The 23,971-nt window shown below is 42.9% G+C and overlaps 1 protein-coding gene across 1 annotated transcript in view; it reads left to right on the top strand.

The window, feature by feature from the left end:
- The window catches only part of Pik3c3 (phosphatidylinositol 3-kinase catalytic subunit type 3), a 78,251-nt gene extending 73,706 nt beyond the window's left edge, over window positions 1-4,545 (top strand). The window contains exon 25 of the mRNA XM_050135093.1: window positions 4,093-4,545. Within this exon, the coding sequence (XP_049991050.1) occupies window positions 4,093-4,107 (15 nt within the window). The 3' untranslated portion in view covers window positions 4,108-4,545. The remainder of the gene's footprint in view (window positions 1-4,092) is intronic.
- The last annotated feature ends 19,426 nt before the right edge of the window (window positions 4,546-23,971 follow it).

The raw sequence follows: 23,971 nt of genomic DNA, 5'->3' as shown, positions 1-23,971 counted from the left end.
AAGGAAACTTCTGCATCTGCCTCCCAAATGCTGGGGTTAAAGGTGTGCACCACCCAGCTAACAGGTTTTTTTTTTTTTAAACTTTCCTCTATATTTAAGTCTGTTTCTATGCATTCTTACATTTATTCTAAATTTTGACCAGATCTGCCCTGGCGTATGTGAAGATTGTGTATGTTCTCTTCTGTGTTAGATTTGTGCACATGTTCAGGATACCTGGTGTAGGGAAAAATCCGGCAGTGACCTGCTAATAACTGTCTGTTTTGTTCCAGTTGTTTGAAAGTTGCTGTATTTGGTTTTAAGCATCAACAGCAGTATCAAATGTAATAATATAGATGCTTGATTATGTCCTGAACTTGAGTCCATCAGACAATGAACTTGATGATCTATACATGTTGGTCTTAACAAAATTCTCTGATGAAGCCAGCTTAGGTAGAAGGGCCAGTGTCAACTCTTGTCCATCCAGAAGAGAAAATCACTGTGCAAGATTGTTAGTGCTGTATCTTTAAAACTTTAAGTCTTAAACCGAGACATGTGTTACCATGTTGAGGTCTTTGAACAAATAAGTAGAAAATAAAATAAAATAAAATATACACTAATTTTTGGGCACATAAGTAAATACCCTAAGAAATAAACATTTCCACAAAAGCCCTTTATGAATTTATTATTTTCTTCTACGACTATTCAGTGTCCTTTGTTCTTCAGCTGCGTATATAAATGGGAATAGAGGTAACTGGACTGCGGAGGCTTGTGGTTCCTCTTGTGATAAGTAGCAGAGATTTTTCTGTTGCGTTTTGTTTTTACTGTGTGACTTGGCATAGTAGGCCCTCCAGAGTCCATACTCTTTCCTTTCCTTGTCTATATATTGGCCAGTAAAACCCAGTTCTGCTGGCTGTATTATTCACGTTTCCCATAAAGTGCGAAGTCATGTAGCTGTGACTGTTCTTAACTAGCCACATCCTAAGCCCCAACACTGGCTTCTTAGATGTCGTTCCCACTGTCTCACCTCTGAGGAGAATGCGCCTCTTTGTGCATTATAGCCCACCTGTTTGGAACACGAGGTATCGGCCTACCTTCTTTTCTTTTCTAGACACGAAATATCTTTAAAAGAAAAGAAGTAGATGCTGTTCAGAGAACCATTTGTAGTCCTCACTTCCCCATTAGGCTTGAACAATAGCAGTGTACAGTTTCTCATGGAACAAAACAAAATACTGGGTTCTGTTACCAGTGAAATTCTTCACTAAAACCCCATTTTTTTTTTATTTGGAATTTTTTGAAGAGCCAGATGATTCCCTAAGCAGTGTTTAAATAACATACCAAAAGGTGTGTGTCCCACATGTGTTCCCAATGCATTTGGCTTATATGAGGAATAAACAGACAGCAGTCATGACTGCTGAGAAACAGAAAGAAGAGAAGCAGCACCACCTATTAGAACCTGTCTGTGCCAGCACTGATGTCAGCTCGCTGCATTACCTCACGTGGTTGTCTTGGCTGTGACATACCCTCACCGTCTGGAAAATTGAGGCCAGTTGGTATCGTGGTCCAGGTCCATACCTGTCACTGAGGGGTTTTAAGGCTATGAACTCAAGATTCACTTTGTCGGCCTTTATTATGAGTTGTTTGTTATGAATAGGGTTATCTTTATTATTACTTACTTACTTACTTGTAAATAAAAAAGAAATATTTTCATCTTTTCCCCCTTATTTTCTGGCCATCAAAAGTAAAAATAATCTGTTGGACATGAATTTGCGTACTTTAAATACGGGCACTTGGGAGGCAGAAACAAGTAGGTCTTTGTGAAGCCATATCTGGCTAGACAGGCAGCGCTACATAGAGAGCCTGTCTCAAGAATAAAATAAAATAAAAATAGTAATTTAAAAAATTTTAAACTGCTCAAAAGCTACCAAAACATGTAACACATAAAGGAGCTTCCCGGAATAGTTAACCAGAAACAAATTCTGTGAATGTGGAACAGCACTGATTGGCCTGTTGGGCAAAGCCATCCTGAGCATCTCTGGCCCGTGCTGTTCTGCTGAGTGTAGTCAGCCCTGCTGCTCGGCTACCAGTCTCTTGCTACATGGCTGTGGCATTGAGGTCTTCCATCTGCTTCATTATTGTGATGGCAGCCCCCTGCCTGATGGGTGCCAACTAAAATTTCCAAAATATTAATTTTCTGTCATACAGATTCCATTTACCTGTATTTGAAAGTTTTTTAAGCACTTCCCATTTGATCCCAGGGGAAAGACTGTCTGTCCCTGTTTTCCTCCTCAACTAAAACCAGTTTCTACTCCCTGTTTTCTTCCCCAGACTTGTACCACCTTAAACTCTTTTAATTTTATTTTTGAGATTATAATATTACATTTTCTTCTTCCTTTTCTTCCCACCAAACCGTCCCATACCCCCCCCCTCTCTCCTTGGAATTCGTGCACTCTTTTTTCATTAACTGTTACTGTATATATTGTATATACATACATTACTAAACACAACCTGTTGAGTCTATATAGTGTTAGTTGCATGTATTTTTCAGAGCTGACCATTTGGCAGTGGACAGCCAGTTGGTGGCCCCTCTCTGGGGATTTTCCCAACATCTCTCCACTGAATATGGTTCTTTGTGTAGGCTGAGGCCTGTTAGGCTTTTCCTGCCGAGGTTGTCATGTTCATTGGTGCCATCTTGTTCAGCTCATGTTCGGGCAGTCATGTCGGCGAAACTTTATGGGTATGGCTTCTGATATTTCTAGGAAGTACAATCTCAAAGCAACTCCCTGATCCTCTGGCTCTTAGAACCTTCCCGTCTCCTCTTCTGCATGTTTCCTGAGCCTTAGTTGTGGGATTGCTTAAGTCCTTCTTAAAATGGTTCTTCAGGGGCACAGGGAGAGAAATGTTTGGAACCAGCTCTCATATTTAGTATTCCTAGTCTTTTCTTTTTCTTCTTTTTTTTAAATCGACACACACGTTTAAAGTGTTTTTAAAAAATCATTTGAGACCATCTGTTCAGTCACAGGGTTTTTCTCACACACACATAAAAACATACGTAAACACGCATGGGAATTTGATTTCAGGATCTGAGACCGTTAGCATGTCAGTATGGGTTTTTTTACAGCTTGCCTTTTACCAGCCTTTTCAATATTTATCATGTGAAAACTTTGATGAAAATCCTTGTAGATTTCACAATGGTCCCTCTCCTGACCTCAGCCTTCGCTGTGCTGGGAGCATGCTTCCTGTTGGTTAGAGGACCCTTGATTTGGAGTTAGTTTCACTGTTTGGTCGTAACCGTCTGCTTAACTACCCATAGAGCCCACGCTGGTTCTTGCCACCTATCCAGATAATGTATGTTGTTCTGTGTGTACCGGGACCATACTTCAGAGTTCATTTCTCTGATAGAGCCCATAATGAAAATACTTAAATTGCTTCTGAAAATGTAAGTTATTTCTTTCATTAGCATAAAATAAAGATTTCACCATGTTCTTACTCAGACTCGTCCTTTAAGTTGTATCACACAGAATCTAGGCAGAATGCTGGCGGTGTCATAGTCACACAAGCGTCTGCACACTGCAGCACCTGACAGGAAGATTTCTCTGTCACTTCCTGGGAGATGCAGTTCATGCACTAAAGGCATGAGGGGTATGGATGATACCGGATGCGTCCATCTTGGACTCAGCTGTGTGCTGGCTTTGTTCTTTCAGGACTGCATTAGGTTTGGTTTTCAGACCAAGGCAGAATTCAGCACTTGCATTCTGAGAAAAAATGGTAGGAATTCAGTTGTCTCAAGAGCGTGGCACTGAGAGCTAAGCATGGGAGTGTAATTTAGGATGGGTTTGCCTTCCAATGCTGGTTGGATTTTTTTCTCTCCCACATAATAATTTGTCCTCTTAATCTTGTGCTCACAGTGAATCAACAACTCCCCACCCGCCCCAGACATTCTCTCACATAAACTATTTCTCTCCAAGCCTCAGGAATCCCATACATGGACAGTTCCATCCTGACCCTCATTCGGGACATTTAACAAAGTGCTTAAGTCACTTTTATTAATTATTTTTTAATCTTTTCTCATAAACAGTGAACTAAATTGCTTTTGTTTGTTTTCAATTTTAATAGTACTGGAGAAAATGAAAGTGGATTTGGTCCTTCATGATACTTGGCTCAGTAAGAAAATGTGAGAAGGTGCTGCTGTGTATGCTAAAGACATCAGAGAAGTGAACAAGGAAGAGATGGTCTCCAGAAGTTACATCGTGGCCAAGTTTTGTCTCCTTGGATGCCACTGCTTAAATCTTGGCATAGAGAGTCTATTTAAAGCGGCTGTGTATAGAGCAGGCCATCGCAGCTCACATCTGTAATTCCAGACTCCTCCAGACTCCGGAGGATGAGGCAGGAAGATGCTGCAAATTTGAAGCCATCCTCAGTTACATAATGACTTCTGGGTCTACCAAAAAAATCACTGTGTATATTTGTCTTATAATGTATAAAGATAAGAAGAGAATTGTGTATATGTTTTAAAATTATGAAATAGTAAAGCATTTAGCCCCTGAATCTGAAGTGCCCGGTTTTCCTTCTCATGCATGTGGATCTGGTTTTCAGTTTTGAAAATGGTTTTTCACTTCTCCTCTTTCCCTTGCTCTCTTCCTCCCTGCCCCCATTTTTGTTCCTTAGTTTCTGTGTAATTTACATAATACTTTGCTTTTACATTTTCTCCAAGTTTTATACATTACGATACATTCTTTTTACAGTTGAATAATTGTTTTTTGTTTTGTTTTGTTGTTTTTTAAGAAAGCTTTTTGTAGACAGAGGGTAGTAAGAAAGCAGGACTCAACAGTACACAGCACAGGCCCAGCCCTGTACCCTGTGTCCTGGGCTCTGAGCCCTGGGTCTGCTGCTTCCACAAACAGCACTGAGCATCTATCTCTGCAGGAGGTGGTAGAGTTGGGTATGAGAACTCAATGGGAGCAGTTGCCAGTCAGTTGTTTCTGCCCGTAGACAAATGGAAAGGGGTACAAGGTCTGGGGAGAGCGGTGTGGGAAAAACAGCACCTCAAGAAAGGGTGATTTCTCTTAGAATTATAAATATGGAGGTTTTGTTTTATGAACTACAGACTCACAGCTCTCCTGAGTCGTGCATATGTAAAGTAGAAGGTGAAAGTGAGCCGCGATCATGGATACTGTCACTCAACATGAGAGCCCATCACGTCCATGTCACACAGTAAGTTATAAGAGGGTTTTCCATGTATTTGTGTCCATGCAGAGATGGGGCAGCATGCCATGGCACTTGTGGAAGTTAGAGGACAGCTTTGAGGAGGTGGGTCTCTTCTGCCACCTTATGATGGCCAGGCTTGGTGGCAGGCACCTTTCTTTACTCAGTGAGCCCTCTTTCTTACTCAGTAAATTATTTTTCTATGCAGATTGAGATTTTAAAATCTTTTTTTATATATAGCTCAAGCATGCAATGCATCCTGCCAAAGCAGAGTGTTTGCCTTTCAAGACTAGAATTCCCACGAATGTGTCCAGCTTTTCTGAAGCATTTCTGAAGAAAATCATCCATAGTGATAGGGTCCCCCAGTTATACCTGCACATTTGTGTATTACAGTCATGTGACCGTGTAAGGAAAATGAGTATTTCTTATTTAAGACCCAATAAATATTAAGTATCAAATAGCAAGATGTATAACCATTGAATTACTGCAGTTTCTGAGAATTCCATCACTGTTATTTCTCACAGCTGTAGAACAAGCATACCGTTAGGGACTTCCCTTAAATTACATGATTGCTAAGATAGTGTCCCTGAGGGTCCTTGCTGTATATTCCCCTCACCATCGTGATTTCTTCTATTTTTTTCTTTTACTTCCCCAAATGGAGTTTCTCTTTCCTCCTCTCCTCTCAGCGCATCCCAACACCTCTGTCCCTCCCCCATCCACTTCTCAGGTTCTCTTCCCACAGTTGGTATAAAACACGGTGCAGGTTAGAAAAATGATAAAGAGGAAACAATCTTCAGGCATTAGAATTTGTGCCTAAAGTAATTGGCCAGCTCCCTTCTCCCCTCTCCTTCATGTGCCAGTGCCATTTTTCATCATCAAAAGTCTTCACCCTTCTGTGGTCGCTTCTGAGCCCTCTCTGCTGGCTCCTCTAGTCTCTGACTGTTGATAATGAAGGCTCCGCTTCTGGACAGAGTTTCCATAGCTTTATAATTAACACGTTGGTGAGTTGGACATTTTCATTATTTTTGTGTTTCCTGTCTCGGGGTTGTCAGATTTTTTCTGTACAGGACCAGCTATCGTGATAAATAGCTTCAGCTTGGAGACGTTCATGGACTCCTCATGTGTGCTGTTGCACAGGAGACTACAAACATGTAAATAAGAGAGCATGATCTGATAGTGAGCTCTGCCTGTAGTCTGAGCGTTTTGGAGTTGACTCTCAGATAAAATTGTTTCAGCTCCCTGATCTTTGCAAACTCAATGTTGTATAGATAGAACCGTGTGGCAAACAGGACTCAGAAAATGATTTCTGCCCTAGTATGAAATTCCCTGCAGGCAAACGCTGCTGAGTGAGACTTGCTTCGGCTCAGCTAGAGGACTGCTTCCCCACTCTCTAGTGTGTTGTGTGGTAAGCCAAACCTGGATAGCCATGTTTCTCTCTGATGTAGGCTTACCACCACCTACTACCTGCAGCCACCATCTGTCTTCAAAACTGCACCTTCATATTTAGTACCTGCCCTTCCTCCTAGATACCAAACTACCTTTCAAACATAATCTTAAAAATTGGGCTGGGTAATCTTAAAACTTAAACTTATACAGCACTGCAGTTCAACTTGTTATTTCCTCACGCAGATATGTCTGCATAAGGACTTGTGTGTCGATATTGTTTTCTAACTTCCTTTCCTTCAGTTGTTTATGTTTTAGATTTTCGAGAGACAACCTCACGATTAGCTGGAGCTGGCCTGTAAACCCTCTTTGTAGCGTGGGCCGCTCTCAGGTTTTCTCTCTGTCTTCATGGCTTTTCTGTTGCTGTGATCAAATAGCATAAGGTAGGAAAGGTATGTTTTAGCTCACACTGCAGGGCACAGGCCGTCGCGGTGGGGAGTCAGCGCAGCTAGAGCTGCAGCAGGAGCTGGAGAGAGCTGGCACTGCATCTGCAGTCAGCAACAAGCAGCAAATGCAGCTGCTGGTGCTCAGCCGGCCTGCTCCACTTCATGCAGTCCTGAGTCGAAATCACATCTCTGCCTTGAGATTTAGAGCTTCATAGAATATTGACTCGATTGGAACAGCTGAAGGGCACCGCCGCACTAAGCCATCCAGAGGATGAAGGCTGTAGAGGAAAAATCACCGTTGAGTAAAGAGGGGCCGGTGATCCCAGTGATCTGTTCAGTTATTCAGTCTTGAATGTCCTGAGCAGAGAAAAATGGGGGTAAAGGAAAAGTTGCCCTTGTGGAGGGCTTCAAAAACCCAACACAGGCCACATGGGGCGATGTCACCACCAGGTTCAGATCAGCCTTGGCTGTCAGATATTTCTGGATTTTCTGTAGAAAATTCAATGGTGAATGTGGGGGAGACACTTTAAGGAAAGCAGGGGGCGGGGAAGGGGGTGTATGATAAGGTCTTTTCAGAAAAAGTCAAATTTCTGGCTAACCTACACACTAATTTTTAACAATTGAAATTCCAAGTGAATGAAAACCAGCTATTAGAAGATCACCTATATTTTCTTGGTGAGATAGTTTGATAACATGGCAAGAAAGCTTGATACTGATTCGCTTGAAATTTCTGGGTTTGTTTGTATGCTTGTATGTTTGTTTGGACATTAGAATCCAAAAAGCATGTTGGTTTGTTCCCATGTCCTTAGTTGGATTGAAGTAATTTTGATAGGAACCTCCAATTATATATGCAAACAGTATTTGAACTGTTACCTAAGATCCATGCTAGCGAGTGTATTTGGGGGGTAGAGGGAGGCCTTTGCTGCAAGAACTAGAATGATATTCCTAAGCAACAGAGTGACTTATTATTAGCCTGTAAGGCAGTTGGGTTTTTCAATTTGCAAAATCAGTTACTAGTCTTTAAGAATTTCTATCAAGGTGACAGTTACTATTAATTTTGCTTTTTATAGTTCTTTAATGTGACAGCAATTTATAATTAAACTGTTACATGAGATATTTATAACTGCAGTATGAGTATATGCTCTTAACAATTTGTGGAAGGTACATAGCACATTTCCCTTAGGGTATACCCCTCTTATATTTCATTGAAATGTTTGTTTGTATTGTTTTTCCCTATTTTTATTTTTGAGAATTTCACACATGTATACAATATGTTTTGATTATATCCACTCTCCCCTCCAACTCCTGGATGCCCCTTTATTTTTTATGTATTTCTGAGTCTTATATATGCATGGGTGTTTGGCTATCCACTGGAGAAAGGGCAACCTACAGTGGCCATAACCCAAAAGAAAATGACTCCCATCTGAAACACTTACAAGTTTCAATAGCTCCTCAGCTTGTGAGCCCCCACCGCAGTCTTTGATGGAGTTTTGGCCGGCAGGTCCTGTATTGACAGTTGCAACTACTGAGAGCAGCCATGTGAGAACAGCCATGTCATGCCAGGAAGGTGGCCCTCTGTCTCATACTCCAACTCTTAACCTTTCCACTTCTTCCAAAATGTATTCTGAGCCTTTGGAGACAGTGATACAGATGTCCCATTTAGGAGCAAGGACCCAGTCACTTGTTCTCATCACTTCGGCCCATTGAATGTGCATTGGCTGTCAGGTAAGTTTCCCTGATTGAGGTGAGGCCGAAAGTCCATACCTAAGGGTATAACGACCATTTCATAGAATCGCAATAGACCCCACTTCCACCACCAGGATCTCCAGAGCCTCTGGCTTTTTACCAGGTAGACAGGAAAGCGATCATTTATTTAGACCAATTATTATAGAGTCCTTAGAGTCCTAGATAGTTGTGATGATACAGCCAGTAATGCGAGGTGTAGGCCAAGTACAGGAGGGAAATCCTGTGGATGAGAAAGTGCCATGCCAAGAGGAAGAGTAATTCTCCCGTTGTAAGGAGGGGCTTTGGGGCAAGTCTTTCTTCGGGGTTGTGTAAGTGAAGACGAGATTCAAGGGGTATGTGGAAGAATGAAGACTGGAATGACTAAAAATGTTTCCTTGTGGCACCTTGTTCAGTACTGTGTCAGCCCCCACCAAGTTCAGATGGTTTATGAATTTTGCCTTCTGTCCAATTTCACTCAATAGATAGCATAGCAGCTATGCTCATGGGCCCAGCACATCCAGTTTGCTATCACATACACAGTTCCTTTTATCAATGACACATTCTTTCTTTCCCTTTTCCAATGCGACACACACACTCACGCAGGCACCCACGGGTAGGCGCAGACAAACACATACACACAGCTCATGGTGCCTAAAGGGAGAGGAACCTAAGTGTGTAACACACATTGCCCTTGTTCATATATCTCCCTGTGAAGATGTGATCCTGGGCTTCATGGGCATTTTAACAGCAGAAAATGCCCAGCCTTCAGTACCTTTCCCTTCCCGTGGTACTTTTCCTACAGTTCACACAGATCGTCCATTTCCATATTCTAATTAATTGAGAATACTTATGATTGCTAAAAATAACTAGTCACTGAATTCATCACATGAGTAAAGCTTTCCCACAGATGATTTAGGACTTAACCTTTGCTATATCATTGAGATTTTAAGTTTTAAAAACTCATAAGCACCTGGGAGAGGAAAAGAGGCCGTTTGAACCCCTAATTTATAAAGTTCTGGAGGATTGTCCTCGTCTTCCCAATTACAGAGGACAAAAGTACACTTGAGGCTGAAGCTAATTGGTTCTCCATCAGTTCTATCTGAAAGGCTAATGTAATTGTCTATACCCAGCAGGGAACGGCAGCCAGATCAGGAAGGGAGGCCTCTAAATAAAACCCAAGGATCCCGGTGAACAGCCCCCTGAGCCCCCTGAGTATTCAGTGCGACCTTAGCTGTTGTCACTTCATCACATCAGAAGCCCTTTCCACTGTAACCACACAGTCTTAGGCAGTTAAAGTAAGAAGGTGAAGAACAAGAAGCAAGGCAACAGAAGGCGATGCTGATGCCTGAATGACATCAGCTTAGCACAATGGTTCTCAACCTGTGGGTCACAATCCCCATAGGGGTCCAGTTTCAGATATTTATATTAAAATTCATAACAGTACAAAGATTATGGTTGTGGAATAGCAGCCAAAGTACTCTTGGTTGGGGTCACCACAGCATGAAGAACTATATTAAAGGGTCGCAGCATTAGGAAGGCGAGGACAACAGACTTAGACTTAGTGGGAGAATTTAGAGAAGTTCTGAGGAATCTAGGGTGGAAATAATTTGGTCAAGTAGAACGATTCAGTGGGCAGAACGTGTCTCTTTAGCAGGACTTCCTATTCTAGGTAATTGATGTCCCAGTGGCCAGGTTTCTAATTTAAGAGGCTTTAAGTTTTTTCTTTCTGCTCCAAATTTGTTTATAATCTTTTGTTCCCTTTTTTTTAATAAAAATTTCTTTAATGGCATTTGTTCTGGGTAAAATGTAGTTTTAATCCGCTTGTCCAACAACCAATGCGTTTATAAAACTAAGCATGTGATAGGCAATGTATGAAGATTGCTTAATTCCTATTTTTAATTTTGTTATTTTGGGATTGTAATTTGTTTTCATCACTTTTCCGTTCCGTTTTCTCCCTCTAAACTTTCCAATAGACTGCGCCCTCTTCTCCTTCAAATTCATGACCTCTTTTTCCTTAATTGTTATTGAATATATGCATGTATATGTATAATACATATATATTGCTAGGTCAAACCTGTTCAGTTTATATGTTACTCATATGTGAGTTTTCAGGGCTGATTTTGGCACTAGAGAGCCAGTCCCTCAGCGTGCTTCTCCTCAGGGAGGACCAGCCAGTCCCTCAGCGTGCTTCTCCTCAGGGAGGACCAGCCAGTCCCTCAGCGTGCTTCTCCTCAGGGAGGACCAGCCAGTCCCTCAGCGTGCTTCTCCTCAGGGAGGACCACCTCTGCTGCTGTCAGCTTTCCTCATTTTCCTGTGGTTCTTTGCATAGGGTTGAGGTCTAGTGGACAGTCCCCCCAAAACAGTATATGTCCAAAGAGAAGGAGCTAAGCAAATATGCAGCAATGTGGATTCAAAGGTGTGAGCATCCTGGAAGACCTTCATTTTAATTTTCTTGTTTATATTTTCTTACCGCACTCCCTCAACTATATCTAATTTTTGTAACAAGAAACTAGTAGCTAGAAAATCTTAAGCATGGAAAAAAATCAATATTAGAAAACTGAATAAGAGCACAAGGGCTAGATTAGCAGAGACACCAAGACATCTTCCAGGAAGCCATAGTGGACCCAGTGGAATGCTGGGATTAGAGTGGTTAGGAGATGGAGCATCTGTCAGCAGGGCTTTGTGGTAGGACTGTTTTCAGATCATTAGTCTTTTAAATGACATGATGGATATTTTGAAAGGAATTTTAGTGAGGAGGTACCAGTAAAAAGCTATGCCTTAGGCGAAGAACATGACTGCAAACTTAGATTTATGTATTTATTTTTACATCCATATCTGCATATGTTTTTTCAGATACAGTCAGTCGATTTTTAAATATCAGTGACTGTTGAGCTCTCCGGGTGCAGATGAAGGGTTGCTTGCTCAGGCAGCGGAAGAGAGACTGATTTACATTAAGAGCAAGTCATAAACTGAAGAAAGTGTTACTACTAATGGTGTCACCTTCTTGACTTTGAGCAAAATTTGAAACACCGGTTTCCAAGACATTGGGAGGCTTGGGAGGCTACGAAAAGCAGAAGTGGCAAACAATCGGAAGTGCAACCAGGGATTCGTTAGGAACTGAGATACCAACTGTGTGTCGCGGGGAGCTTGAAAAATTAGCTGGGCTGCTCGAGAGGAACATCTGTCGGAATGTGATGGATGGAAGGGATCAAAGCGCCAGAGTTAGCAGAGGTTTTTGAATCTAAATAAGCTGCTTAATATTGCTGAGCAGAAAAATAAATCTAGGTATTTTAAGCTTGCTCCTTAGAAGGCTCAAACAAAAGAAAAAAAGATGAAAAGCAGTGACATTCTGTGGCCTGAATCTGGGCAAGGTTAACAGTCGTTGGAAGAGCTGGAGAGTGTCCACAGTTTTACACATTTATCTGTATATGTGTGTATGATGTGTGTGTGTACGTGTGTGTACGGATCATTATATTCCCTTATCCCTCTTTCCCTACCAAACCTGTTCTTCCCTAAAAGCCACCACTCCCTCCCGCTTCCATTTCTTTCCCTTTTATTTCCACTGTTTACCAGTAAGGATACTTCATGAACATAGATTACAGTTATTAACTTGAATCAGCAACATTACCAGTGACTCCATCACAGGAATGTGATCTCTTCATTAAGGAGGTGCTAACCGCCTGTAGCACCCCAGGAAGAAGTGGGGGCTTTATGCTGGCTAGTCTGTGTCAACTCGACACACAAACTACAGCTATCTGGAGGAGAGAACCTCAGTTGAGCAAAGGCCTCCCTAAGATCAAGTTGCAGGCAAGCCTGATTGATGAGGGACCCAGCCCATTGTGGGTGCTGCTATTCCTGGAATGGTGATCCTGGGTTCTATAAGAAAGCAGGCTGAGCGAGCCATGGGGAAACAAGCCAGTAAGCAGCACTCCTTCATGGCCTCTGCATTAGGTCCTGCCTCTAGATTTTGTCCTGTTTGAGTTCCTTTCCTGATTTCCTTCAGCAATGAACAGTGATATGGAAGTATTAAGTCAAACAAACCCTTTCCTCCCCAACTCGCTCTTTGGCCATGGTGTTTCATTGCAGCAATAGATACCCTAAGACCAGCCTCATGCTGAGTAGCCCAGACCCGCACTTCTTACCTTCTCTCAGTACCCTCTTTTGTCTTACTCCCTGAGCCTTGGAGGGGATGTTTTAAATGTCCCTATTAGCATCCAGCATTGGCAGCTACTGAATCTGATCACTTTGACCCTTATGAGTCTCTGCATTCAGTGTCAGCGCAGAGAGACTTTTTTGACCCAGACTGAGAGTAATACTAACCTCTCTGTATAAACATAAGTATGTGGAGGACAGTTTGACACCTCGTTTATTTAGCAACACATCAGTGGTAACTTCCCACCTAGGACCTAGGACCTCCCCGGTCATGGGATTTGGACCAGGTTTACAGTACAAAGCATGAATTCCCGTCTAGTGCCGCCAGCCTAAAACCCAGTGAGAAAGCAGTTACCCTTTTATCAATTATTCCACTATTTCAGCTGTGAGAGCCTCTTGCCCGGCAGCTGATATTTTAGCCAGTTTCCACAGCTCGGTAAAGACTATTGCTAATATTCTCCCCCACAAACCCTTCTCCACTGTGAAAGCTAACCAGCAGGGAAGATATTTCCAGATCAGCAGAAGCTTGATTTCTCTGTCTTGGAACTGAGGTCTCTGGTGTCTTCAGCTGCAGGGCCTTCACGTCTGATTCTGGTTGGCAAGCAATACCAATGGCAATAGGATCTTGGGCCTCCTTAACCAATGACTCATAGGGAGATCTGACACCTGGTACCAGGATTTCTGTTTAATAGACTAGGGTTTCCTGGAGCACCATTATCCGGCATATTTCTGATCATGCATCTTTAAATCCTACTTTTTAGTTACCTTCCAAAGTAGGTTTCCACAGGTAGGACTTTTTCATGCAATAATCATTGTAGTTTTCTCTTACCTCCTCCTCTCCCACTCCCAACCCCAGTAAAACTTTCCACCCCAAGTATTCTCTCCTACTTTCATGTTACATGTATCCCTATGCCCTACCCCAGTATCCCTTGCCTCATCCCAGTATCCCTATGCCCCACCCCAGTATCTCTATGCCCCACCCCAGTATCTCTATGCCCCACCCCAGTATTCCTATGTGCCCTATCTATCTTCCTTGCCTCTATAGAAGTCTTACAAATTAGAATAATGCTGGATTTGTTTGTTATTTGTTTACCTCTTTTTTAGAGGAAAGCTGAGCCCCATAGGGCAATTGCTTAGTGATAGAGGTAGAGCCTAGGCTGACTGAAGCTCCAAGTTCCATTCCCACCTAGCAAAGAAAGCCGGGGAGGGGGCGGTGAAGCTAAACTCTGAAATCATGGACTCCATTGTTAATATCTTTGAGAGCATGGCCTAATGAGGACCAACTCTGCTGTCATATTTACAACTTTGGGGAGATCTAGACCTCAATGCCTCCCACTACTGATGCCTCCTCATTTTCCATTGCCTCCACATTATGTCTGTCAGGGGTGTTGAACAGCCTGATACTGTGACATGACATCATCACAAATGTGGTAGGCCCCATTCACAGACATCTACACTGTTAAGACTCAACATGTCCTCTCCAGAGGTTTTGTTTGTGCTCTTTTTTCCCAGGCCATGTCCACCTGCATCTGGTCCTTTAACATGCGGGTCGGACGTTGGGCACCATTCTGTTACATGAGGGCTGGCTTGTTGGGGTTTCTCTCCCACCTGGTACCCCACAGCTGGCAAGTCTTAAAGAAAATCACACAGAGAGGTCTATATTAGGTTATAAAGCTGATTGGCCCATTAGCTCAGGCTACTTATTAGCTCTTGTCACTTATATCAACCCATTATTCTTATCTATGTTAGCCACATGGCTCGGTACCTTTCTCAATGGGGCAGTTCACATCTTGCTTCGGTGGTCTGGGTAGAACTGCAGAGGGAGCTTCCTGCTTCCAAGAATACTCCTGTTCTCATCACCCCGCCTCTACTTCCTGTCTGGTTGACCCACCTATACTTTCTGTCTGGCCAATCAGCTTTTATTTAAAACATGACTGACAGAATACAGACAATTCTCCTGCACCACACCATGGTCCAGCAGGAGAAGCTCTGGACAAACCTCTGGAGTCTGAAATTCACTTCAAGCTACTTCAAGCTGCATGGGCATGATCTTGAGGCTTCTCTCTGTTTGAATTGCTGCTGTCTGTACGGATTCATTCTGAAGACCCTGGGAAGGAACTCATGTCTGTTTCTTCACCCAGTAGATCAGAACTGCACTGCAGTCTCAGGTCACCATTCCGTCATTACTGGGCACTGGGAGGCCACCCTATGTGGTTTCCTAGTGACACTCCTGTATCATCTTCTACTCTGCTCTTCATAGCTAGAAAGACACAGCTCTGTATTGCGGTGCACACATGCACACACACGCACACATGCCACATTTATAACCCCCCACATATACACACAAACACACACGCCATTGGAAAACCCCACGTGGCTATTGGTATTTGAACATGAAATGTCTCTCATATGCATATGCGTTTAAACATTTGGCCCCTAATTGGCAGTACTGCTTCAGGTAGCTTTGGAAAGAGGTTGGGTTTTGCTGTAGGAAATAAGTCACTAATGGATATGCTCTGAGATTTATAGTCTAGCTGTGTTTCCTGTCTCCTTTCTGCTTCCTGTGACATGAGCAAGCATACGGCCTTTGCCAACCACGACAGAAACTCCCTTCCACTGCCTCTGCTGCCATCATGGACTTTCTTCCTCAACCCATGAGCCGAAATGGACCTCTCCCCCACAGGTTATTTCTTGCCTGCTATTTGAGTACAGTGAAGGAAATGTAGCTAATATGACCTTGAATCAAACCATTTAGAGACACTGAGTAATTCAGTCAGAAAAAAATACGTTGAAGAGAGCCAGGTGTGGTGGAACACACCTGTAATCCCCAGCAATCAGAGGTGGAGAAAAGAGGATCAGATGTTCAAGGTAATTTTCTGTCACATAGCAAATTCAGGGCAGCCTGGGATGTATGAAAGCCTCTGTCCAAAAGAGAAAGAAAAAAAAAAAACTGTTGGGACCGAGCCTAAGTGCTGTAAACAGCCGAGAACTAATTGTTCATAGCCAGGATAGTTTCCTGTGGTGCTCATTCACCCCCACTGTTTCATGGGCTGGTACCCTGCTTTTAAAAATGCTTGCTTCCCACACTGATTCTGTTTCAGGAAGGTCTTACCTTTGCCTTTTTTTTTTTTAATTGAGCTGGCTAATGGATGTACAGTACATTTATGGTTCACATTCTGCCAAGTCTTCTCCCTCACTCATTCCAGAGGTCATGGGTCACCCTCAGCAGGTAAGTAGTAATAAGGTCTTCCTCTCACACACAGGCTTCTGCATTGGAGCAAAGGTAAGCACGACATGAACCAAGTTCCTCATAGAACCCTGCCGTTACATTCTGCACCACAACAATTAGTCAGGATCTCTGTCCTTGACCATCTGCTACCTTTGGTCATACAAACCCTTCAGAAAAACCAGAAAAATATTTCATGTGTAATTTTTTTCCAAAGACCACTTACACACCCTCTCATAACTTTATTTTCTGTGACTCCTTGAGGATGTGTAACAACTTCCTAGCAATTCACTAAGAGACAAACTAATGACCACCTATTTAGTACCTACTTCCTCCCACAAAAGAATTTCTGGTAACACAGAAAAGAGAGACGGAGATAGAGAAGGAATGATCTGGGCGGGGTAGGCATAATGTGTTGTACTAGAAAGCGAGAGGATACTAAAGTCTAATAAAATGATGAAAGCTAAGTGCAGGGCGCCCTGGATCCATCAGTCCCAAGAGGACTGAGTGTTTGCCTGAAGTAAAGCCAAACTGGAAAAGTTTTGTATTAATCCAAGCCTGGATCTCAGAGGAGCCGAACACGACATTTTGAGCACCGGTTAGTGAGATTACATGGCAGACCTAGCGAGAGTTTTCTGAGCATCTGTGGTTGTCTAGAAGTCTCCAGTTCTTCAAGTTCCACACACATAGACACCAGTTCAGTAGGATTGTGGGAAAGAAGATGGCAGTCCCCTGAGTGGCCTGTGGAGTCATTCTGCCTCCTCACTCTGTGACTCTGGGCTCTCGTTCTAAGGCAGTTTCTTCCCAATTTAAACATTTCCTCAAGGAAGCAGGGATTGGGTGAGTGGGCAGTTTATGAGCCTCAGGAAGTAAACAAACTTCACACGTCTAGATTTAGCTCTGAAAACAGGACAAGCATGCATACTAATTTAAACAGCCGTAGAAACTCTGTTAGCATAAGTTCTAGAAATCACAGCTTTAGTCAATACAAAATTGATTTAATCTCTTCTCTAAGCAATGATTGCACTCTAATAACCATTTTTAGTATTTTTGTGTACAACGAAATCCATTTTTCATGTTTACTCCAATTCTCCATTTAACTGAATATTTCATAGAAACTTCAGGTGCCTAGGAGCCTGCCCCTCCTGCCCTCTGTGTAAATAGGGAAAGGGAGAAGGAACGGGATGGGCAAGAGTTTAATTCCAGCTCTGCAGGCCTCTGCTGTGTGATTTGGGACCTGTCACCTTGTTCTCTCACCTACAGTGCTGAGCAGACAAAACTTCGGGGCATGACCCAAAGGGCGGTTTTGTGTGTCCCCGTTGTTCCCTCTAGTCTTGCCCTCTGGTTAATTTCTCTGCCATCCCTCGATGACAACATGGTTTATCTCCCTGGTTTTCATGTTGAAGTAATAACACCACATTGTAAGCACCAGCTCCCTTCCAGTTAAGACCTACTTGCACGCGCACCCGGAGACGGAGTTCCATCCCAACGTGGCGTCACAGCCGCTGTCTGTCCATGGAGCTGTCTGTCCATGGAGCTGCCTGCCTGGCAGTCAAGGGAAAGGTAGGCGCAAGCACTGCATCTGACTTCTCTCTACAAATCTAAACGTTGACAAGCTGGAGAAAGGGTGAGAGATTTGCTGACACTGAATGATCCTGCTGTGAGTTCGCCTGCAGAGGTTTTTGGAAGCTAGTTCTTTCTCTTACAGGTGTTCCAGTGGGCTTTGCCCCCACCCGTGAATCCTTGTACTCTGCACCCTTGCCCCAGGCCTCTGCTTGACAACCCACATCATAGATTCTCTTTGTTGGAGCCCATCACTCATCCCTGAATGAGATTTGACCTGTCTCTGGACTCTTGTGCTTGCATTCTCTCTATATCTCTGTGTCTCTGTCTCTCTATGTGCCTGTCTCTGTCTCTCTCTGTCTCGGTCTCTGTGTGTGTCTCTCTCTCCCTGTCTTTCTCTCTTTCTTGCTCCCCATTCTCTATCTCCATTTCTCTCAGTCCTTTATCTCTCTCTCTGCCTTTGTTCCTGTCTTTGTCTCTCTCTGTCTTTCTCTATTGCTCCCTTTCCCCATCGATATCTCTATCTTGGTCTGTGCTTCTCTCTCTCATCCAGGAGAAGATGCTTTGCCCCAACAGAAGTGACTGTCTTGTACTGTCTCTAAAGTCTCACACATTATTCATGGCCCCCAGGTTTCCCAGTCAGGAGTCTGTCGACCACTGCCTTGCTCTGTGGGATCTAGAATTTCCTCTGTAGCCCTTTCTGTGGGGCAGGGGAGACCCCAGGAGATGCTGTACCCGAGGAAATTCTGAGTATGAATCTCTGCTTGCCTTCAATTCTGAGCAAATGTTCTTCAATTAATCATTCCCCATTTCCTCTGACTAGCTATAGTTGTTTTTTTATTTTTTTATTTTTTTAATTAATTTATTTATTTATACAGTATCCTGCCTGTAGGCCAGAAGAGGCACTAGATCTCATTATAAGTGATTGTGAGCCACCACGTGGTTGCTGGGAATTGAACTCAGGACCTCTGGAAGAGCAGTCAGTGCTCTTAACCACTGAGCCACCTCTCCAGCCCCTATAGTTGTTTTTTTAAATTAAAAACACATGTATGCATGCTTTGTGTGTATGCCTGGTTCTATTTGCATGCCTGAAAGAGGGTGTGTGATCTCTTGGAGCTGGAATTATAGACTGTTATGAGCCACCATGTGGATGCTGGGAGTTTATCTCAGGTCTCTATGTGAGATGTCTGTACTCTTAACTATCTCTCCAGTCCCAGCTGTAGTTTTCCAAACAGAGGACCACAGAGTCCTTTCAAGGAGAGTGGAGCTTGGTACATGGCAGCATGTGACTCCTATCACATACAGCCATGCAGCTGACCACCCTCATCTGTAGTCCTATAGAATGGCCATAGTGATGCTGGACAGTGGAGAGACAGAGAAGATGTCAGATGCTGAGTGCAGCCTTCTGATTCTCAGCTTCACTACCTGATGGAATGTGGCTGAGGGAAGTCAGCAGAACTGCGGTCTTTGCATTGGATTGCAGCAAGAGAGAACACTGAAAGGTTGGACGGGGCCATCCTGAAACCATACGTTTGGTCAAACAGAAAGAAATAGTTAATGGACTACACTACCCTGTTGAATAGTGGCAGCAATTACTACTTTGGTCAGCACAGCTGGTGAGCTTCTAGAGTCCATGTGTAAATGGTTTGGCTGAGATTGCAAATGGAATTTGAAGATCAATAGGAATGAAAACACTCAATCATTTGCCCACAGACTATATCTGCTTGTTAGCACATAGGCTGTTGTCTGTTTCAGACATGTGTCTGTGTTCCTAGTGTGTGCCAACTCTGACAGTGCATGCTGGTAAAGGCTCCATGAAACTGGACAGATCCTGACATTCATAGTCACATACTGGGGCTCATTCTCCTTATTCAACAAAAGCTCTGCTTTTGGACTCATATTTCTCTAGGTTTTATAAAGCTTTCTCAGCCAGAGGCAGCTTCATTTAAGATAAACCCATCAGCACAATTGCCCACATCTGCCTTCCTTGCCCGTTCTTCCCACTCATGTGTAGGACCGGCTCATCACAGCTCTGCTGGGCTTCCTATGGTCTGCTTCAGAGTCTTGCTGACCCGTTTGGCTATGTCTTCTCTTCTTTATCGCTGCATGTAAACCCCATAACACTGTCCCTGCTGTAATTGATCCACCCTGAGCCATTGATGTCTTGTCACATCCTCTGGAATTACACCCTTTAATTTAGCATCATTGATGTCACAAATCCTGGAGCCCAAGGCCTCATCAGATGGACCAGACACATCATACACCAGCCCTTTGAGCCTTTGACCCTGATCAGTCTTTCTTTTTATTTTTGTTCTCTCTTGGTACTGTACAGCGGTGTGGAGAATAGCCTCAGGAGGGGAAGAGAGGAAGTGAGGAGGAAAGAGGAACTCAGTGCTTGCAGAAACAAGAGCAAAGAACTATAAACCTGGACATACTCCGTAGTTAGCCTGCCTTTGGAAATTGAGGGCTGAGCTATGTGTCAATGGAGGCATCTGGCACAGCCTAGACCACATAAGAGCTGCCTGGCCAGCCCCTTGTGTCAAACTCACTCTTAAACAGCCATGCTACTGACTGCCTCCTTCTTCTGTTTTCACTGGCCCCCTTGTATTTCCTGAAGTTGGAGATTAGAATTATAATTTGCTAAGAGCGGGTCAAATTTGCTTTCAGAAAGCATTGCTCAAATTTTACCTCCTCGTTTAAAACTGCCACAATGCATCGGACTATTTCCTTTAATAATTGCAGATGATTATTATATATAATTATATATATTATATAATGCCTTCTGAATCTTACAACCCAACTACCTATCTGGGCAACAAAAGGAATAGCTGATAATATCTGGGGTTGGGTAGTAGACAGTAGCAGTGGGCAACTGGTGAAAGGTGAATTGTGGCTGGTCAAATCTTGATTAGGATTATTTTGTTGTTTTAAATTTTAGTTGTATTTTGCCAAGTGGTGGTAGTACACGTCTTTAATTACAGTACTTGGGAGGCAGAGGCAGGCAGAGCTCTGTGGTCTACAGAGCTGATGGAGGAAGGTCATTGGTTAATAAAGAAACTGCCTTGGCCCATTTGATAGGCCAACCCTTAGGTGGGTGGAGTAGACAGAACAGAATGCTGGGTAGAAGGAAGTGAAGTCAGATGCGATGAAGCTCCAGCCCAAGATGGACGCAGGTCAGACATGCTGAATCTTTCCCGGTAAGACACCACTTCGTGGTACTACACAGATGATTAGAAATGGGTTAAGCAAGATATGAGAGTTAGCCAAGAAGAGGCTAGATATAATGGACCAGGCAGTATTTATATGAATACAGTTTGTGTGTTGTTATTTCGGGGCATAAGCTAGCCAGGCGGCCGAGAGCCGGGTAGCAGGAACGCAGATCACAGCTCCTTCTACACAGAGCTAGTTCTAGGATGGCTATGGCTGTTACAGAGAAAAATTGTGTCTTGAAAAACAAACAAGCAAAAACAAAAAACCAAAAAAACTTAGTTAATACATCCAATGATATGTGTCTTAATAACATTTCCAAGATTAATCTGGTAATCTTTGTTTTTAAAACTCAAGTCTTAGTATTGGAGCTTCCTATTATATTTAAGTTTGGTTTGTACATGAATGTAAGTTGGGGTTGGGTGTGTATGAATAATATATGCAATTTGTGACCATCTGTGGAGCTGAAAATAAAATGGATTGTGTGTGTGTGTGAGAGAGAGAGACAGAGAGACAGAGAGACAGAGATAGAGAGATGGTCTGATGTGTGTGTGTGTTTGTGTGTGTGTGTGTGTGTGTGTGTGTGTGTGTGTGTGGAGGAGGAGGAGGAGAAAGAGGTGGAGGAGGAGAGAGGAAGAGAGAGGTCTTTGTATTTGCATCCTGTACTGAGAATTTAGTTTTAAATGGAAATTGGTGTTTTTGTCTGGCTTGTCAACATTATAGATGATACTGTATATTTATAAACATATTTGCATATCTTTTATCAGATGAATGTTCTTGGTTGATTTAGTAGTCCTGATATTACTCAGAAAATAAACTAATATTTTAAAGTAAGATGAGAGCTGAGGAAGTTTGGCTTATTACTAGTTCTGGGTCCTCCCGACCTTAGGGTTGCGACCTTTAGAGTTAGTGTTCCATGTAGTCAAATGAGTGAGGAGGGGGCTGCTTTTTCTTCTTTTTTTCCCATCATACCCATTTGTGTGTCTACAGTGTCCCCAAATTATCCTGTGCTCTGTTATATCCCTGAAGACGCCAATCTCCTATTTTAAATGGACCTCACTGAGGACCTCAAAGATGCAAATTTAAAAGTGGAGATTTCTTCTGGAGTCTTGGCAATAAAAAAAAATTGGCAAAATGTTTTTCTATATTTTCTCATTTCTTCCTCCTTCTCCCTTTCAGCCTTCCTCACCTGGTCCCCTTTTTCTTCCTCCTTCCATATTCTCTCTGTTTCGCCCTGACTCTTCCTCTCTTTCTCTTGCCCTCAAGCTGAGGATGAATCCAGGATCTCACATGTTATAGGAAAGATATTGACTGTGGCTTTGTTTTCTAAATCACAAAACTCCATCTTCTGGGGAGAATAGGTTTTACTGCACACAGTGTACAGATAGTGAGCCTATGTCCAGAGAAGAAATTGAGAAGATTGGTTTAGTCTCCCTTGAAATGCTTCTCTGCTAAGATCTGTACCCCATTTTTAATTGGGTTGGTTGTTTTCTTGATGTCCTTTTGTTTTTAGTTCTTTATATATTTTGGATATTATCCCTCTATCAGATGTGTAGTTGATAGAACATCTTTTCCCATTCTGTAACCTGCCACTTTGCACAAATGATGGCGTCCTTTGCAATACAGGAAATTTTCAATTTCCCGAGTTCATATTTTAATTGTTGATCTCAGTGCCTGTGCTATTGGTTTCTGGTCAGAAAGTCTTCTCCTGGGCCAATAAGTTCAAGGCTATTCCCCCACTTTCTCTTCTATTAGCTTGGTGTGTCTGACCTCATGTTGATGTCTTTGATTAATTGGGAATTGAACTTGTGAAGGGTGATAGATATGCATCTATTTGTATTTTTCTGCATGCATCCATCCAGAATTACAAGTACCATGTTTTAAAGATGCTGTCTTTTACCCCTTAGTGTGTATTTTTTGCTTCTTTATAAAAAAATCAGATATCCATAGGTATGTGGATTTATGTCTGTGCCTTCAATTTGATTTCATTGATCAATATGTCTGTTCCTGTGCCAATACGATGCTGCTTTTATTAACATTTCAACACTGTAGAATTTGAGGTCGGGGATGGCGACACCTACTGTAGTCCTTTTATTATCCGAGATTGTTTTAGTTGTCCTGGGATTTTAGTGTTTCTGTGCATGGCTGAAAATTTGTCCTTCCAAAAATTCTGTAAAGAACTGTATTTCCTAATGCCTGCACTTAAGTCTAAGTATAAGCTGTCCTTTTCATAATTATAAGCTCCGACTTTGTGTCATCCTGACTCATTCTGAACTTCTCTTCTATGGCAGAAGATCCCATCTGCACCTGGGCAGAGGTCTCTGCAAAGAATTCTGGTAAAGAACAGCCGTCCTTAAAGCAGTCCAGTCTTGGTCAAAGTGTGGTCTGGTTGGTGACTATCTCAGTCTGGGTTCTGCAAGGTGATCACAGTGGGGTCAGGGGACTAATTGGCTTCCCACAGGATGCTCACGTCTGCTCCAATCTTCCTCACCCTGTTCTCATCTGTGAGACGGTCAATTAGATAAGGGCCAGTTATTCCCAAAATGTGAGGTGACTTCAGGTTTAGGACAGGAGTTTATCTGTGTGCCATCATTCTCCAAGGTGGTGGGTAGGGTGGGTAGGCAATAGTCCTTGAGTGGTTAACATGCCTAGCTGATCAAGCAGGAAACTGAAAGGACGTGAAGGGAGGAGATGTTAACCTTTCACCTGTGTTTAATTACTGTGGTGGTCAAATCAGCCGTCGGCACTCTTCAGCAAAGGCACTTTCTGAGCACTCAAGTGGATGCCGGTCATGAAACAAAGCCACAGGATGTTCTAGACAAACCCTGGGCACTCCCTTGATTTGTGTCACTCAGTTATTCCAGGGCAGTGTCTAACAGGCTGTAAACTCATGACTTTGGTCACAGCACCCACAAGAGACAGTTCTCCATGCCCTTACCCGCCGCTGGAAATGTATAGTCCTCGACTCCATTTGTTGCAGCTGTTTGTGTGTTTGTGTAGATGCGCATGTGTGTATAGTGTTCATATGTATATCATATATGTGTTTGTGTGTGAGAATGCTGGGGGTCTTCCCCATCCTGACTCATTC

This window comes from Alexandromys fortis, unplaced genomic scaffold (assembly GCF_014885135.2).
Source record: "Alexandromys fortis isolate MF-2015 unplaced genomic scaffold, M_Fortis_MF-2015_v1.1 scaffold_25, whole genome shotgun sequence".
Lineage (NCBI taxonomy): Eukaryota > Metazoa > Chordata > Mammalia > Rodentia > Cricetidae > Alexandromys > Alexandromys fortis.
This window is presented reverse-complemented; position numbering and strand designations above follow the sequence as displayed.